We start from the raw sequence: 19,673 nt of genomic DNA on the forward strand, positions 1-19,673 counted from the left end.
GAAACTTTCAAAGTCATTGAGTATTGAAGTTATTACTGAAATGACATAATAGAGTAGGCACGCACCATGGATGATGCATAAAATCTGGGACAAATCCCAGATAAAATGTAGACAAAGGTCCGCTAGGTGAATAGGCATAATAAATACCATAATTACAACAATAAACCTATTTCATTTTAAACACAATTAGATCTAGTGAAAATACACGAACAAGAAGACCCTTGTTGAGATAAAACATACAAATACTTGCCAGGGTTGATACTGTGAAGGGCCTCATTTTACGGAAATTGCCGAGTGTTGTTTTATTCACATAGGATGGTTGCCTGGGATATATATGGTACAACGTCTAAAGAAAGTTAAATGGTGTGTAACTCTGTGCTAAATTTGGTACTCCATGATTTAAGACACCCTACATTTCTTAATTTTGCGAAATAATACATGACGGAAATTAACGAACCAAAAGCGGAAATATAACTGAATGCGCACGCATCTTACAGAAGGATCATCTGTTTCCCAACAAACACAGAAAACACAGAAAATTATCAAGATATCAGCCGATTCCTTAATATTTATAGCAGTATACCATACAAGTATGTGCTATTAAAGTTACTCCATATAATATATTGTCTTTTCCATGCCTTATGTCTTGTATTTCTCCACTGAAACCAAGGAAATTCTCTAACGTAAAAAGCAAAGGCAAATCGTTACGAACTCGAGGAACAAAACAATTTTTGCGATTTTCCTTTTATAAATCTGACAGCATATGTTTTGAACATAAGGTATTTATCACTATCGAACAATATTTCTTGAGAATTCGGTTTATGGAATTTTAAATCAATCATGACTAATGTAATCTTGAGTGGGTGGGGTACACAAAAATATGATGCAAACTTGCAAATTTATATTGAATTCATAATGAATTAAAACAAGCAAATATTGTGAACAACCATTGTAATGAAACACGTGAAAGATTATGATATAGTAAATATCTCAATAGTTGTAAGATAAAGACAATTTTCTTGAAAGTATGAAAAGTAAAATTTATTAAAATGGTGAAATAATTTACTTTTGCTCTTAACAGGTCTAGGATTTCATGATATTTATGGACTGTCTGTAAATTTATAGATAGTCTAAAATTTTAAAGATTTTTCAATCCATAAATTTACAGATATTCAATGAGAAATTTGCTGTTTTTAGTTTTACACTAAAATCCGCAGCTTAAGACAAGTTGTTTTATTGATTGTTTATATTTACAAAGGTATTGGGGTGAGTTTCATCTTTGTATGATGATTTTGAAATTTTTGCTAAAAGTGAAAATTGAAAGTCATCAAATTGTTCTGAATCTTACCATACTGTTACATTTAATCATATAATATGTAACCTTATTCAATTTAACCTGCGGTTTTGAGTTTTTATGCAACTTCTGCTATTTTCTTACTTCATGTCTGTAAATTTACAGATAAAAAAATCTGTAAAATTATGGATCGTCCAAAAATTTACAGACTGTCCATAAATAACATGAAATCCTAGACCTGCTTAATATGAATAAAATAATCAAGTTTCTCAGTCGTCTATGTAACATTTTGATAAAAAATACAATAAAAAAGTGAAAGTAAAACTCCTGGAAGGTGCACAATGTCTAGCAGGCACTTGTGGCATTTTATGCCTAATACTTGGAATAGGGTATGTAAGTCTCGTCATGTGACTTGCGGGATTTCACGATATTTTGCACTTCCGGGTACAAACAAATATCAACAACATTGCTTATCTATATTGGGTAATACTTGTATGCCGATGGGAAAGTAAAACTTACACGGAAAAGCAAAGGATATGTAGAAATTGGCAGAGTGTTTTGTTTTGTAACGAAATGCAAATGGCTTCATCTTGTGAACAAGTATCAATGAAAGACAACTTCGTATAATCTTCAGGTGGGTGTGTCATTTCGAATTCAGTTTATCGCAATAAATGTTGTAATATTTTTCATGTCCATGTAAATCTAATAAATTTGTTATTTGATACTGTGTGAACATCATTCGCATCTGACTTCAGACTGGTGAATTTGATTTCATCAATTTTCTATAGCGCTACCTGATTATCTCTCAGAAGTATATAATGTTTAGAAATTTCGGACAGCGCATATTTCGGATAAAACGTTTCAATATGATTATCAGTGTGTTTTAGTTGAATATATTTTCTTCTAACTGAAAATTTTATTTATTATTATTATTATCTTTATAAAGCATAAACAGTCAAGCTGTATATTACCAATTTAAATTGTCATAAAATTTAATGAAATATTTTGCTCGTGTAGATATTTAGACAGAGGAAAATGGTGAGATGAAAGACGTCAGTATCCGATGTAAATACACATGCATGCTCTGCTGTAAAATCGTTTTGGTAAGAAATATATACTTAAAGCTACTTCAACTACATTAATGAAAAATAAATATTCTTGTATAAGATAATGTTCTCGTTTTTGTAAATAATTACAGTGTAGCTAAATAAACAAACAGTATGGCATATGTAGTTAATTCATGTTAAATACTGATTAAAGTATTTTTCTCAAGTAAGTGTGTCATATTTTTAAGTTAAATCATGTTCAGTAAATGGTTAAAAGAACTTAGTCACTATCACAATTTTTTAAAGATCAGTTGTCAAAGCAAATCTACAAAAAATAGGACACCAAGAAGTGTTTCTTCCTTTTCAACATTATTTTCTATTCATGACAATATGAAAATGATTGAATTGACCAATTATTATTGCTTTTAACTCATGATAAATTTTCTTAATATGCAGGTATGTGATTTCATGGTTGGATCTTGAGTACTTGGCATGGCTCTTGATTTATTTTGGACTGTTCAACGTCAGATTAGAAACCAAATAGTGATACCACCTGACATAGTTAAAAGGAAATGTCCATACACAGTCTTGGAGTACAAAGTGGTAGAGACATGGCAGTCCATTACATATTTTGACTGAATTAAAGCTTCTTAAAGCTCCATGTCTTGTGTAAACGGTCTGACTGAATGTTTGTATTCTAATAAAAACTAAGGTTGAAGACACTTCAAAGATATATATGTCAGCGTAAAAATGTTAAACAAAATATCTGTCTTTGTTAGAAATAAATAACCTGTCTTTGTTAGAAATAAATAACCTGTCTTTGTTAGAAATAAATAACCTGTCATAAATTTGTAACTTTGTATTAACTTAATTATTCAAAGATAATTTATCTTCTGCAAATGGCTGTCCAAAACAGTTTCAACCAAGCATCATGTAGTTTCAAAACAGTTAAGATAAAATTGTTTTAAACAGACTCATAAGGTGACAAGAATGGTAAAAAGATAAATGATCTGCATTAAAATGTTTCTATCTTGATTGAGTTTCATTTCATACTATCACCATGATCACAGCAATTGTAAAAGTAATGTAATCTATAACCATCATTTAAATATCATAAAAATCATCTCAAAGAAAAACTTGTGTCTGAGGCAAGATGTGTAAATTTCCTTTCAGTAATAGCCTGTCACTTCTCTTAGAAAAGCCATGATTTGCATTGTACATGACAGGTAGTAATACCAGAGTAAACAATATTAATGCAATTCATCTGTGTTGAGTATTCTGTAGCAAAACACTACATTGTAGCTTGCTAGCCCTTGAAAGCCCAAGACTAGTCTGTCTCTTAATCACAAAATTGGAGAAGACTTGCAATTCTGCATTCCTTGAAAGATTTTAGTGACAGAGGAACAGTTATTACATACCATATACTTCTTTGTGTTTCAAATTACCTGTTTTATAATGTATTGAACCTGTTGAAATTTGACCAAAAGTGAATCATCTATACAAAACAAGCAGCACTTAGGGTTTGCACTTGATACAAAACAATTACATCACTGGTACATTAATATACCCATTGGGATGTTTCAAAGTTGTCAATGTTTTTTTTTTTAAAAAAACATACAATGAATGCTTTTAACTTTTGTCCATGTGTAAATGTAGTCATTGAAGAGCTGTCAAGAACTTTTCATCAATATCATTTAGATAGTGTCTGTTTCGATTTCAGGACAGACAAAATTCAAATGACATGCATAGTATTTACTATAGTCAATGCTTGCATATTCAAGCAATCTAACCATTGCTTAAAATACACAGTGACACTTATTTTGCAGATAAACTATTATGATCAAGCACTGCTATAAATATATGCCATATAGTAGAAACAAAAAAAAAAACAGTTCATAAGTTTGATAAACTTTTATTTTTACACAATTTATAGTGCACTGCTTTGCAAATATATCACACTGATATTCCAGTGGAAGAAAAACTTCAGGAAAGCACTTGAAATTATTATTAGTTATTTGGACAATGTACCTTTACACTGTGAAAGTCTACTTATACAAGAATAAGAATGTTTCCTTTTACAAATGTAAAGAGTTTGAAAATTACCATAAATAACATGAACAAATTATCATAGAGTTATAAAACATATTCTAGTTGAAAATGGTCAGCTTTGAATGCAAATTTGTGAGCTTATCAATGATTACCTCACAATATTAGTAGTAGATGATATATAATAGTTTTGCTATTTTTTTTTCATCTTTACTTCATTATCATTTAATGTCTATAATGACATATGACTATACTGTGATTCCATAAAAATCCTTATCTCTGATGTGTTTTCTACTTTGGTATTTATAGAACATCTAGTTTTAATACTTAAAACTGCAATGAAATGTGGATATTTTACTCTGTTTCTATCACTGTGACATTAACAAGATAACTACATTATGGAATCATAGTGTCAAATACCATAAAATCATACTCTTTTACATCAAGATTTTTGTGCTGCATGTCATTCATCTTCTTTAGGAAAGTACATTTGACTATTCTCAGTGGCTTATATTAAACTAATATTTCAATGTAACTGTGTGTTCTCTGATATCATTCTCAAATTAAGGAACTGGAAGATGGTAGTTGCAATAAAGGTCTTCATGGACAAAGTCCCTTCATCTTTTTTTCTTTTTATCTGCAGAATGAAAAATCAATTAACATGTTAGACCTGAATATATTTCGCTGAGTAAAACACTAGAAATGATATTTACATTAAACTTAATAAGCTTGACATGATTGACAGAAAATTTCATATTTGAAGTAAATAAACATTAAAGATAAACAACAACACATACATGTAATATATAACAGTCAAAAATTTTGATCTTCTTCAATGTGAAACATGACTGTTTTTCATGTTTTATTTACTTATCAATTATCATGCAGTGAAATCCAAAAAATATTAAAATATTTTGATAATTGTTTATCTTTCTGATCTCAACTAAAAATTAATCAATTATTTTACATGTATTTACCTTTGATGTATAGATATTTCAGGATCATAGGCAGTGTAAACAGTTGATTAATGGTCCATAGTGAAGAACTGTATATTCTATACATGTACTTGTCATATACCTCCCTGTCTACACATCTGAAATGGTTTATTCAAATATTATTAGCTCACCTGAGCACGAAGTGCTCAAAGGTGAGCTTTTGTCATCACTCTGCGTGCGTCGTGCGTCCTTCAAAAAATGGCGTCAAACTTTTCAAACAACATCTCCTCCTAAACCACATGGCCAATTGCAACCAAACTTTACAGAAATGATCCTTAGGTGGACCCCTTTCAAAGTTGTTCAAAAATTTAAATTCCATTAAAAAGGCAACCAGTCAGAAAAACTTAAAAAATCTTCTTCTAAAAAACCAAAAACCCTAAGAGCTAGAGCTTAGATATTTGGCATGAAACATCTTCTAATAAGTGCCTACCAAGTTTGTTCAAATAAAAGCCCTGGGGGTCAAAATTGGCCCCGCCCCAGGGGGTCATTGATTTTCCCTATATGCATATAGTAAAAACTTAAAAAATCTTCTTTAAAAAAACCCAAATAGCTGGAGTTTAGCTATTAAGCATGAAACATTTTCTAGTGAGTGTCTACAAAGTTTGTTCAAATAAAAGCCCTGGGGTCAAAATTGGCCCCGCCCCGGGGGTCATTGATTTTCCTTATATGTGTATAGCAAAAACTTAAAAATCTTCTTTGAAAAAACCTAAATAGCTAGAGTTTAGATATTAAGCATGAAACATCTTCTAGTAAGTGTCTACCAAGTTTGTTCAAATAAAAGACCTGGGGTCAAAATTGGCAACGCCCCAGGGGGTCTTTGATTTTCCCTATATGCATATAGTAAAAACTTAAAAATCTTCTTTTAAAGAACCCAAAGAGCTAAAGCTAAGATATTTAGCATGAAACATCTTCTAATGAGTGTCTACCAAGTTTGTTCAAATATAAACCCTGGGGTCAAAATTGGCCCCGCCCTAGGGGGTCATTGATTTTCCCTTTATGCATATAGTAAAAACTTAAAAAATCTTCTTTTAAAGAACTCAAAGAGCTAGAGCTAAGATATTTAGCATGAAACATGTTCTAATGGGTGTCTACCAAGTTTGTTCAAATAAAAGCCCTGGGGTCAAAATTGGCCCCGCCCCAGGGGGTCATTGATTTTCCTTATATGTGTATAGCCAGGGCTTTTTTTCACAGTTTGGGGAAGCAGCCCAGCCCTTAATTTTGGGGAAAAATTACAAGGTATATTTGCAAAAGGGGAAGAAAAAACTTGATGTAAATTCAATTTTTGGGGAAAACTGCATGATTTTAAAGAAATTTTCTTTGGGGAAGCAGCCCTATACCGGCCCCTGTTTTAGAAGGTAAAAAGGCCCTGATAGCAAAAACTTAAAAAGTCTTTTTTGAAAAAATCCAAATAGCTGGAGGTTAGATATTAAGCATAAAACATCTTCTAGTGAGTGTCTACAAAGTTTGTTCAATCAAAGTCCTGGGGTCAGAATTGGCCCCGCCCCAGGGGATCATTGATTTTCCCTATATGCATATAGTAAAAACTTAAAAATCTTCTTTTAAAGAACTCAAAGAGCTACAGCTAAGATATTTAGCATGAAACATGTTCTAATGGGTGTCTACCAAGTTTGTTCAAATAAAAGCCCTGGGGTCAAAATTGGTCCCGCTCCGGGGGTCATTCATTAGCTCGACTTTTTTTTTTTAGATATATACATATTATATATATACATATATATTTAATATTTATATATACATTATATACATTATATATATATATATATATATATATATATATATATATATATATATATATATACATACAATATACATACATCCACACACACATATATATATATATATATATATATATATATATATATATATATATATATATATATATATATATATATATATATATATATATACTTACATATACAACCAAGTTTGTTCAAATAAAAGCCCTGGGGTTTAAACTGGCCCCGCTCTGGGGGCCTATATACAGTTGAGCGACTTTGGGCCATCATGGCCCTCTTGTATTTTTTTAATTCAATCATAATTTGCTAGGTACCATATTAACATGTATATATAATTGAAAAAGGAAGAGAATAAGAAAATAAGTGTTTACTGTTAGTGCCTAAAATGATACTATTCTCCATAGTTAGAAATGGAACAATACTATTAAACTTTGCATACATCTATGATCTATCCATCTAATTATTTAATAATCAAAACTCTTACTTGGGACCTGGGTTTATTATACTAATGTAAGTAATTGAAATCTTGATAAAATGGAAGGGATGAAATATCCGAATTACTGTTCAATGTCCGAATTTTGTATAACTTTTATAAACACTAGAATTAAAGTGTTTCTCAATTGTTTATTTCAATAAGTTAAAATGGTTTGAATAAATTTCTCACATCAGTAGTTTTTAAACAATACTAAAAGCTAAACAACTAGAATTCACTACCTTGACAAAACATCCGAAAAAATTGTTACTATCCGAAAATAAACTAGTTTTATTTAACTTTATAAATCCCTCGTTTTTCTGTCAGATAATTGACCTACCTGCATTTTTTGACCAGTGTTTTCCATTCCTTCAAATCTGAAGCGGACCGAAACAAATTTAACTTCTATATCTCTCGAGTTCTTCGGGTTACCTATATGCGTAACGGTAAATAAGTCTGCCGATGTACCCGGAAGTGGTAAATCGAAAGTGAAAGTAAACGAGACTTACGGGCCCTATTATGGGTATGACGGAAATATAAGGCATCAGTATAAACTGTCAGAAAGTGGCTACTTATACAGACCAGTACTTCTAGCCAAAAGATTCAGGCCTACATGAGTCGTGCAGACTTCCCGAAATACGTCGGTCCGACGGACATGTCCGAAAAATTTTGATCAGGTCCGACAATTTTTTATTCCGGATCGGTCGGACTGTCTGGCTTTTATCCAAGCCGCATGTAAACAAAATGGCGTAGCCAGGGTTGTCATTAAGAGGCGGCAGGAGGCCAAAATGCCTGTCTCAAATGCAATATGGGCCGCCTCAAAACTAAGAAAACACTCTTTGTTATGCATGATAAAGACAGAAATGACCGCCTCAAGTTCAAAACAAACCTTCTGCAAATAATGTTAATGACAACCCTGCGTAGCTAAAGGTGCCAAACCTGGGAAAAAAACGAAAATCTACGTCAGAAGAGTGCGCAGAACAGCAATAAAATTTAATGAAAAATGGAAGCAGAACCATGAATCATTGGTGTATGACAGGGAGGAGATGAAAATGCGCTGTACGGATTGTGCTGATTTTTACGGTGAAAAAATAAAAAACAAAAAGTGTCTTTGAAATACAAACACAAGTTTTTCATTGATTTTGATCAATTTTATTTGGTCCGACAGATTTTGTTTCGGTCCGACAGATTTTCATGGTTTGTCAGACCGAATGTCTGACAGTTTTTTTCAACTTTCGGGAAGTCTGGTCATGTATGGATAGCTGAAACACACTAGAGGCTATTTGTATGGCTCTTTAAATGTAAATAGCAAAATAATAATAATAAAATTTAAAAAAAAACAAGTGTTTCTAGAAGAAGCTAGGTGTTCGTTTGACCTGAGACTTCAGGTCTTGACATTGACCTGTGAAAATTCTGATATGCACTAGTTTGACCCGTCATAAAACCAGCTCGGGTGTCATAATTTCCGGTGGATGCATGGAATCTTTACTGTTTGTCAGTCAATAAATGCTGTCACATGAATTTCTAATTAACATAGCAATTAGCACCGCCTACAGGTACAGTAGGCGTGACAAATTATCCACATTAAAGCTGTTTAAGCCAATCACTGACTGGTCAATTTGTGGATTGCAAAAACTGAAAGCCGTCCGCTTATCAATATACACGGCATATGATGTGAATACATAATGATTTAATTTTTAATGAATTGGTAAACGTAAGTTATTATGTACCCATGCCGATTTGTCACATTTTCGATGAAGTATGACTGTGGTAATTGTAATTTCATCGCTTAGATGAAAGTTTTTTTTCAAGTGGCTAATTCAAGCGTGTATCGTTATTATTAATTAACAACGTCTTTCTGTATGTATAGTGTATAGTAACATCTTTTATATTCCGCAGATTAAAACAGAAAACAATGTTTTTTCAAAATATTATGCAACTGTTTTGGTAATTTTCATTGTTCAAGATTCTCAGAATATTAGAAATCATGTCCATTTAGTGTTTACATCGCCGATTTCGAATATTCTAGACTGTCTATGTGCTGTTGACTGGCTCTTCATTTTCACTGTCTTAATAAGCCTGTTTGACTTATGATTATCTGGCACTTTACATTCTCAACAAAAATAAAATTCTGGGAAACTTAGTTAGAAAAAATTTAACTTGTTGATGGACATGTAAATTATTTTGTGGATATTTTTAGAAGTTTTAGAATTATTGTCCTTGACTTAGTAAAAATTTCCAATTTACAACTTGTGTCACACGTAACTCAAAAAATATTTGACATAGAGTCATGTAACCTTACAGGAATGTTGATCAGCATGTGAAGTTGTGCACCTGGGTATTTTTGTGTGGATATATTTAGTATTTGTAGAGTTATTGCCCTTGAATTAGTAAAAGTTTCCAATTTTCAACTTTGTCGCATATTATACTAAAAAAGTATTTGACCTAGAGTCATGAAACCTTACAAAAATGTTGCTCAGCATGTGTAGTTGTGCACCTGGGTATTTTCATGTGGATATTTTTAGTATTTTTAGAGTTATTGCCCTTGTCTTAGTAAAAATTTACAGTATTCAACTTGTGGTGCATGTAACTCAAGAAGTATTTGACCTGTAAGCCTGAAAGTTTACAAGAATGTTGGTCAGCATGTGTACTTATGCACCTTGGGGTTTTCTTATTGATTTGATGCAGTATTTGTAGTATTTTCCCTTTACTTAATAGAAGAATTTTAGTTTTCAACTTGGGCACATGTAGCCAAAAAATATTTTACCTAGAGACATAAATTGACAAATTGGTGGAGTGTGGGGGCACCCGTGTTCTATGGACACATTTCTAGTTCTCACTAAATCTGGAAGAGGCCTTAGCATCTTGATTTTAGGAAAAATTATTGCTAAAATTGCTGATTTGGGAAGTAAAAAAGCTGGGTTAAGTTCAGATTTTTGGGGAAACTGCATGATTTTAAAGAAAAATTTCAATTTGGAAGAGGCCTATTTTCGGAGTCTGTTATATAAGTAGAAAAATCACTGCCCTAATTTACATCTGTAACCAAACACTTAAGTCATGATTGAATAATGATAATAAAAAAGATTTAAATTTTAATAAATCAGAATACGATATTCATAATTCTACTGAGGATATGTAAACTTAACGTGTATACAACTAGAAATACACAAATGTGTTTTGTCTTAGAATACACAATATAAGCTGTTTAATTTGTATGCAAGTAAAAAAAAAAAACTGCACAATTCCCTATGATTTCAAAACATAAAATTTGGAAACTAATCTGTGTCATGACATGGCATAGTTGTTAGACAAGTGACATTGTTGTGAACGCTATATTTTTAAGAGTTAGTCCCTTTAAAATTCTAAGAATTTTTGTCAAAATCCCTTGAGTTAAATTTTTTCAAAACTAAGAGGGTTACCATGACAAGGAGAATTTGTAATGCAAGAAAGCAATATCTTTTTTAAGAGTTATGTCCCTTTTTAACTTCTCATATATTGCTTTTTTTTTAACAGCATCAACTGTTAACATGAAAATGGGAATACTTGATGAACATGATGTAGCAAAATTGTAAGCCAAAAGGCATTATACTGAAAGCATTTTTAATGGAGTTATGACCCTGTAGAGTACTCAATAATAACAAATATGAAAGTTCTTGTCCTTAACAGACAAACTCTTTTAACACATGTGATGCTTTTGTTACATTGATGCTGTAAGTAAGCTTAGTGGCTCAGTTTTGAGTATGTGCAAATATGTAAAGGCATGTTAAAATAATCTTTGATTGACCAAAGAGTTAAGCCCTATTAAGAATATCAAGATATACATAGCAATAGCTAAAAATTGTCTTATATTTCAGCTACAATCCTGGCTAATCCTGGCATGAGCCAGATGAGGTGTGGTGCCTATGGCCGATTCAGTTGATTGTCAGTCAGGTGGGGGGAGTAAACAACACACACGTAAAACAGGGGCCAGACACACAAATAGGTAAGATATCTAGAAATATTGATTGAATATAAACATTAAAAGGGCTTCCAAATTGCATAAAACATTTAGAATTGGATTTAAACCTACTAAATAAAGTAAATTACACTTTAAAGATAAATGACTAAAAATTTTCACTGCTTGAGTCACAGAGGCTGTGAATCTGAGTCCTTAGACAGTGACAAAGGCTAATTAATTTTCTTGAGGAAATACAATAAATTAAATACACTGATTTCACAATGTATCATCGTGCATTGTTATTAAATGATGAAGAAGTTGTAACTTGTAACATATGAAATGAGTCAGAACTTCAGACAGTTCTTTGATTAATACAAATTGTCAGTTTTGGTCTTCAAACTGATTTCATTCAGACATTTAGGACTTCCTATGAAAGACATAAGTAGAATATGTTTTGACTCATTAAAAGTCCACTATTTGACTATAAAAAAAGATATTTCCTTGTGAAAGAGAATCCTGATGAGTCCATAGCGTAACTGAAAATTTATTTAATTAAGTGTGTAAACAGATATATTGACAAGAAATTGAGCTTACTTTAAGATTGACCAATTAATATTCAACAATTATAACTTCTCTTATGAAAGCTTTATCAAATTATTTTATTAAAATTGACTTAGTAAAGTTCTAATTATCCTGATTTTACAGTATTAAATTGCCTGTATAAGTTTCAGTCTGGTATAACGGTTTGGGAACCACGTTTGTCTTATTTACAACAAATTTATATAAGCTTGATCATGGTGAAAGCTTGAAGGTGATTTGAATCATGGCTCTTGAGTCCAAGTTTGGGTATACGCGTAGACCTAAGATTTCTAGCAGGGCTTTCATTAAGTTAAAAAATTTGGATGTCCGAGACTGCAAAGTCTCTCACATTGGAAGTCACATTATATAGGAAAAGAAAATAAAGCATAATATTTTGAAAGTCACAAGCCAGAAACAAGGAGTAACTGACTCCCAAAACTTCCACTAACAGAGCCCTGTTCCTGGGTTGACGTCTTGAATATCATTGAACTGTGATATAAGATATTTGTTTTCTAGAGAGGTTAGAAGTCCTGCTATAGCGAGGAGGACCAGGAGCCGGGACAAACAACCTGACGATACTGAAGTGGTTATAAAGCCAGAGAAAGCTGCTAGGGAAGGCTCCAAAGAAAAGGTTTGTATAACAGTAGTTGTTTGCCATTTTATCTCATCTCTGTAGGGGCTTCTGTGGCCGAGTGGTTAAGGTCTTTGACTTCAAACCACTTGCCCCTCACCGCTGTGGGTAAGATTCCCAATTGAGTCTTTGGATTCTTTCATATGATGAAGCTATCCAGCTAGCTTACAGAACGTTTGTGGTGCAGGTGCCCGTTCTTGCCTAAAATAATGTACAGAAGTGCACAGCAGGTCTTCCTTCACCAGTAGAGCTGGAATGTTGACATATGACCTATACTGTGTCGAAGTGACATAAAACCCAATTACACAAATAAACAAATTCATGTTTGTACCTGAAAGTGTGCTTATTTATTAAAGGTTTATTTAATGCTATAAAATTGATGTGATAGTCAAGAAATGTTAAAATGGAAATGTGTTGTTTCACTGAGGGACAATTCTCTTAAAACAAATTGCCAAGATTAACACAGGTTGTTTCTTGTCCAAAAGTCCAATGACATTTAAAAGAGTCACAAATAGATGATAATTAACAAATTAATATTCCCAGAGATACAGGGTTCCCTCTGGGTCAAAATTAGTTTGCGCCACCAAATTCGCCAATCATAAAAAGTTGGAGCCAATTGCTCCAAAGTTGGAGCCAATAATTCTGCAAGGGAGACATGCCTATCTTTGTTAAGATATGCTAGCAGTTATATATGATTACAAACACATATTTATAATATTTCATTTTATTACAGCTGCACATGTTTATTATCTAAAATATAGACATAGTATTATGTGGTTTTCAAATTCCATTTAAATAAATACACATGACAACATAAATGTAATCAAAAACATCATGTTAAGTTAGTCATGGGAGGTCCTGTTTTCCAGTGTTTTGCCTATAGCAGTTCTTCTCACAGGCTGGACTGAGCCAAGATCTTTCCCAGCTTCTACCCGACAATCTGGTGATCTACAGATACAAAATAAAAAAAAACAACATTACTATAAATTGACTTCATCTAAAAATCAAAAAATGAAATAGATACTTAGTATTTTTAACAATGAAGAATATTGTTTATTTTAATAGGGTTTGCATGTGAATACTGAATAGACACTTCAGCACTTTACATTCAGATATGAAAATATTAAAATTGCAGTAAACAGTGGCTTTAGATCAATCATTAGTGAAATTATTCTTTTAATAGTCATCCGATTAAATATTTCAAACTGTAATTATTTTTAATCAGTTGACGAGTCAACTTACCTAAAGTTCAATGTTTGTCAACATCATGGAAGATCTTTCACTTGACACTTCTCTGTACTCTACTAACACCAGACGATCAGTTGACCGCACATGTAATTATCAGTGCTCCAAGTCAGAGAATGAAAGACGTAAATTGTTCCAATTAACACATTTACACTTTGATCTTTACATGTTCCCGAAGTGTCACACAAATTGATGACATAATTGATTATACAGTTTGATAAACAAACTAATAGCGTGTGACCTTTCACATTTGGGCGGCTTATGTAATTGACGCGGCCGCTTATGATATTTAAGTGTTCTAGTTGTCGGATGCTTTTATCTTACGTTGGTGCAAGTTAAATTCGCCAGTTAAAGATTTTATGCGCCAGAATTAATATTTTGTCGCATTTGGCGCCATTGGCGAGCGACAGCGGGAACCCTGAGATACAAACATTGACATTTTTGGTCTTTGAATATTTTAATTCTCCAATGGCATATGAAACCTGTCAAGCATGAAATATTGGAAACTATGAATACAGGTTATAAATGCTTCCACATAAAATCTCTTTCTTTCATATTTGTATACAATTATATTTTTAATATATATTATAAGGTATCTGTTGATGTCCATTGTTGCATCACTTGCTTGTATGTAAAGAGATTGTAATGATATTGCCTTTTGTGAATGACAGTAACTGCCATTTCACCATATGATATTTTTCACTATGTCAGTGTAAGAACCACTGAAGAACAAAATGATTATACAGGAAGTTGATTCATGGTCTAACATTGTGTTCAATTTGGCTTATTATAGAAGTTTAGTGAAATAGCAAGATGAAGCTAAAAGTCTTATTATATTTTTCTTCTTTTACAGAAAGCTGGAATAAATTTTAATCAGAACTTGAACGCAAATTCATCAGAAAGCTCTACAGAGTTTTCTACACAAAGACGAAGGCGATCAAGCTCGGGTAGTTCTAAATCTAAAACATTATTACATACAGACTCTACTAGTAACAGAAAAAGGTCACAAAGTGAGGAAAGTTTAAGTTCAAGGACAAATTCTCCGCCACGAGGAAGTGGAAGTAGGGGCAGAGTAAGGTCTGCATCTAGCGTATCAAATAACGAGAAAAGTGGAATTAATTTATCTTGTTCAAAGACATCTGCTAGCTCTGTATCTGTTAAACCCTCTTCATCAAAATCGTCAAGATCCAGGAAAAGGAGTGGTGCATTGTCTGTTTCAAGCACATTATCAAGTATTGACATAGAGTCTGCTTCTGTAGCACCTTCTCATTCATCATCTAAAGCTTCTGTAAGCTCTTCGAAAACCAGAAGCAATAGCGGTTCTAGTTTAGCATCTGTGTCAAGTGAAGGCTTGCTGACTGCGAATTGTGAAAAGTGCCGCAAGGGTAAAAAAACTAAAAAAGGGGGAAAAAGTCGGAAGTGAAATTTTAAGTCAACAAAAAAACTTGGTTCTGTTAGGTAGAAAATTTTCTCTAAGGAAAGAGTGTTCAGCTCTTTGTTTTTGTCAGCGGGAAAAAATTTTATCCGGGCCTCACTTTTTAAGGATCCTTTAACAGGAAAACTTGAGGAACGCGGAAAGAGTTTTTTAATTAAGGTCAAAAAAAGGAGAGCCCTCAAAACCAAGAAAAGCAACCCAACGGGCCCCGTGCGGGGAAGGGCCCGGAACATATCGCGTATATCGTAAAAGATCAAACACCGCTAAATCTGCAACATCGCTTGTTGAACCTGTTGCTAAGTGCAGCAAAGTGGAATCTAAAACTGACGTTGATATTAAATTAGAGAGAAAAATCGAAGTCAGTGTTACAAATCACGGTATTCACGAGCAAGCGTTGCCAGCTAGTTTTCTAATCGCAGGAACTAGTTATTCCCGGGACACAAACACATCACAGCCACCAAATAAAAAGTCCAAGTTGGATAAGAAGGCGAAAAAGAAGGACAAAAAGTCTCAGAAATCGGAGAGTCCAAAAGGTGCTACGGGGAGTTCAACTTCAAAATCCTCACCGCCGGAGCTGAATAGCTTACGGCGGCATACACGTGCTAAGAAGACGGGCTCCTGTGCTAGTAGTAGGTCAGTAAAGTAGAGATTTTATAACAAATATTTACATATTTAAATTTCTGAAAGTATGGCTTATTGTTTAGAACATTTTGTTTGGTTTTTAACACAGTGAATAATAGTAGTTTAAAGTTACAGGTGGCTTATTTGAAAGTTCATGCTTCACATGACATGATAAAGTAAGGTTCACATTTCATAAGCTTTGTAAATGTTTTAATGTCACCTATGGATCTCTTCATCACATATGAACAGGGGTTTACTTAAGGTTTTGACTTTCACTTGCCCAAAGGGCAAGTAACTTTGAAAATCTACTTGCCCCCAGGAAAAGCAGGTTGCCCGATCTTAAATGTGAAGATTGTAAATAATCAAAGCAGAAATTATGGGTAAAAATAAGATTTTTTGCAGATCCTATCAACTTATCCCTCAGATAATAAAATACTCTTAAATTCCCTACTGTATATGTTTTTTTTGCTAATTCACAATAGTCAAGGGGTCGACACAACTGTCTTTGCCAGGGATCCCATAGAAATCCCTGAGATTTAATTTAGAAAATCAGGGATTCCTCACATCAAAAAAGTAAAATGAAGCAGTGTTCGAAATTAGCAGTAGTCCGATAGCCCCTGACTACTAAATTTCTCCTCGGGCTACCAACTTTTTACAGTAACAAGCCCGACCTGACTACTGTTTTTTCAGAGGCAATATAAACAACTGCTTTGAACAAATGAATCATGCTACTGAAATGTCTTTTGGGCTAGTGAATATTCCAATCTGGTAGTCCGACCGGCCTAGTGGATTCAAATCCGAATTTCTTACACTGATGAAGGTGAAGATTAACAAGGGGTACGCAGTGATCTGATTTCAGTTTTTGTTTAGATCACATGCAGGATATTGCCTTGTTTCAAATTGGCTAATGCAGTTTTGAAAAATTGCTGTTATTTTCAAAAACATTTTGAAAATTTTCAATGTGATAGATTAAGATTAAAACTCAATGAACTTTAAAAATAGCAATTTTTCTTTAATCTTAATTCTTCGTGGAGTTGTGAAATGTATGTACTGGACTATAAGACTGCCAGGGCTTGAAGTTAAATAGGAACTTGGAAAACATCTTCACAGGTTGCCTAAGGTCCACCAGAATAGTCATGATCTGTTAAAGCTTTTAATAATTACAGTTAATAATTAGGCCCTATTCTAGGTGATTTTAAAAAGTATTAACTTTCAGATGCTATCACTTTAAAAAAATATTTATTGCCTATTACAACTTTAAAAAGGAAACAGTACATTGATTGTTGAAAATTGTGATAGGATTTAAATGTTTATTGTTGATTTCAAACAATGTTAAATATCAAAAATAAGTTTGCTTTGTTTGCATTATCAAACTAGTTACATACCTTTCAAATTTATTTCATTTTTAGCTCGACTATTCGATAAGAATAAGTAGAGCTATTGCAGTCACCCGAGCGTCGGCGTCGGCGTAACCACTTATGTTAAAGTTTTTGTAATAGTTCAAATATTTTCAAAGTCCATTGACATATGGCTTTGAAACTTTGCACACTTGTTCACCATCATGACTCCCCAACCTGTAGACAGGAGGAGGTAACTCTATCAAGCATTTTGACAGAATTATGCCCCTTTTTCGACTTAGAATTTACGTTAAAGTTTTGTAATAGTTTCAAATATTTTCAAAGTCCATTGACATATGGCTTTGAAACTTTGCACACTTGTTCACCATCATGACCCCAACCTGTAGACAGGAGGAGGTAACTCTATCAAGCATTTTGACAGAATTATGCCCCTTTTTCGACTTAGAATTTACGTTAAAGTTTTTTGTAATAGTTCAAAATATTTTCAAAGTCCATTGACATATGGCTTTGAAACTTTGCACACTTGTTCACCATCATGACCCCCAACCTGTAGACAGGAGGAGGTAACTCTATCAAGTTTTTGACAGAATTATGCCCTTTTTCGACTTAGAATTTACGTTAAAGTTTTTGTAATAGTTCAAATATTTTCAAAGTCCATTGACATATGGCTTTGAAACTTTGCACACTTGTTCACCATCATGACCCCAACCTGTAGACAGGAGGAGGTAACTCTATCAAGCATTTTGACAGAATTATGCCCCTTTTTTTGACTTAGAATTTTTACGTTAAAGTTTTTGTAATAGTTCAAATATTTTCAAAGTCCATAGACATATGGCTTTGAAAACTTTGCACACTTGTTCAACATCATGACCACAACCTGTAGACAGCAGGAGGTAACTCTATTAAGCATTTTGACAGAATTATGCCCCTTTTTCGACTTAGAATTTACGTTAAAGTTTTTGTAATAGTTCAAATATTTTCAAAGTCCATTGACATATGGCTTTGAAACTTTGCACACTTGTTCACCATCATGACCCCAACCTGTAGACAGGAGGAGGTAACTCTATCAAGCATTTTGACAGAATTATGCCCCTTTTTCGACTTAGAATTTACGTTAAAGTTTTTGTAATAGTTCAAATATTTTCAAAGTCCATTGACATATGGCTTTGAAACTTTGCACACTTGTTCACCATCTGTATCAGGCATTTTTTTTACTATCAAGCACTAAGAATAGTCGAGCATGCTGTCCTACCGACAGCTCTTGTTTAAAAACAAGTTGCTCCAAGTCCATATACTCAATTTAAATTGATCTGTCTGATTTCTATCCTCCCTGTTTGCATTGAAATTTATTTGAAGTTTAATCATTGGTCACATCAAAGGGACTCATGCAGTAATCATAAAGGTCAGAGCACTGATTGGTTCAAAGAACTGTCAGACGAAATATACGTCATTTTCTGTATGTTTCACCTAAGGAATTTTTTTCTTTGTTTTGGTCGGTAAATTAGGCATGACATAGATTGACCTCAGATAACTTATAGTTACACAATATTTTTAGAATTAATGCTGTGATTTATCAAAAAAGGATTTTAAACATTTTATGGATTATTTTATTCTGTTTATTAATAGAATACTTTTAAACATTGCTGTAGGTCAGAGAAAGGAAAATAAATCAACAACAGTTCCAGACTATTATGATTTTTGGTCAAGATTTGTGTAAAAAAGATTACTGGTGACGAATTTTGTCTTACAAAAATATATATATTGCATATGAGTTGACGCCAGTCAGTTAAAGACTGACCGTAGTCAGTTAAAGACTGACCGTACAAAGAAAAAAACAGTGTACAGGATTCAAAGGAGTAGATTTCAACGGCACGATTTTTCTGTTCTTTCTTGAACCTTGCAGTTGTGTCAGTCTTTATTGACATAACTCATCTTGAATTTTTGTGATTTTATGCTATTTATTCAGCAAATCAGATTCTTTCTTTGCCGTGGTTTTTTCTTTAATTGCTGTTGACTTAAAAAAAAATGAGAAAACTTTCAGCGCCACCCGCCATTTTGAAAGGAAAGACAAATGGAAAGAGTTTTTTTAGCTCACCTGTCACAAAGTGACAGGGTGAGCTTTTGTGATCGCTTTTCGTCCGGCGTCCGTCCGTCCGTCCGTCCGTCGTCCGTCCGTCGTCCGTCCGTAAACTTTTGCTTTAAATGACATCTCCTCATAAACCACTGAGCCAATTTCATCCAAACTTCACAGGAATGTTCC

General features: G+C 33.1%; 1 protein-coding gene and 1 long non-coding RNA gene across 2 annotated transcripts; one reads left to right on the top strand and one right to left on the bottom strand.

Annotated features, from left to right (window-relative positions):
* Nucleotides 1-447: 447 nt before the first annotated feature.
* LOC132744586 (micronuclear linker histone polyprotein-like) lies at nt 448-16,080 on the top strand. The gene is made up of 5 exons (XM_060733343.1): nt 448-590; nt 11,462-11,589; nt 12,640-12,754; nt 14,853-15,418; nt 15,594-16,080. The coding sequence occupies exons 2-5, from the start codon at nt 11,510-11,512 to the stop codon at nt 16,078-16,080; spliced, it is 1,248 nt and encodes a 415-aa protein (XP_060589326.1). The 5' UTR covers nt 448-590; nt 11,462-11,509.
* Nucleotides 13,463-14,359, bottom strand: LOC132744584 (uncharacterized). The gene is made up of 2 exons (XR_009627721.1): nt 13,997-14,359; nt 13,463-13,702 (listed from the first exon to the last, which is right to left on the bottom strand). It is a non-coding gene; the product is annotated as an uncharacterized LOC132744584 (long non-coding RNA).
* Nucleotides 16,081-19,673: the final 3,593 nt, after the last annotated feature.

This window comes from Ruditapes philippinarum, unplaced genomic scaffold (genome assembly GCF_026571515.1).
Source record: "Ruditapes philippinarum isolate M1 unplaced genomic scaffold, ASM2657151v2 ctg4967_1_1_1_1, whole genome shotgun sequence".
NCBI classification, from domain to species: Eukaryota; Metazoa; Mollusca; class Bivalvia; order Venerida; family Veneridae; genus Ruditapes; species Ruditapes philippinarum.

What these genes read in the sequence shown, in the direction of transcription:
- LOC132744586 (XM_060733343.1), top strand. Translation starts at nt 11,510, where the DNA reads ATGGCCGATTCAGTTGATTGTCAGTCAGGTGGGGGGAGTAAACAACAC. An exon ending in GGGGCCAGACACACAAATAG is followed by an intron (nt 11,590 to 12,639) that starts GTAAGATATCTA and finishes TTTGTTTTCTAG; the next exon opens with AGAGGTTAGAAGTCCTGCTA. An exon ending in AAAGGGGGAAAAAGTCGGAA is followed by an intron (nt 15,419 to 15,593) that starts GTGAAATTTTAA and finishes TTTTTAATTAAG; the next exon opens with GTCAAAAAAAGGAGAGCCCT.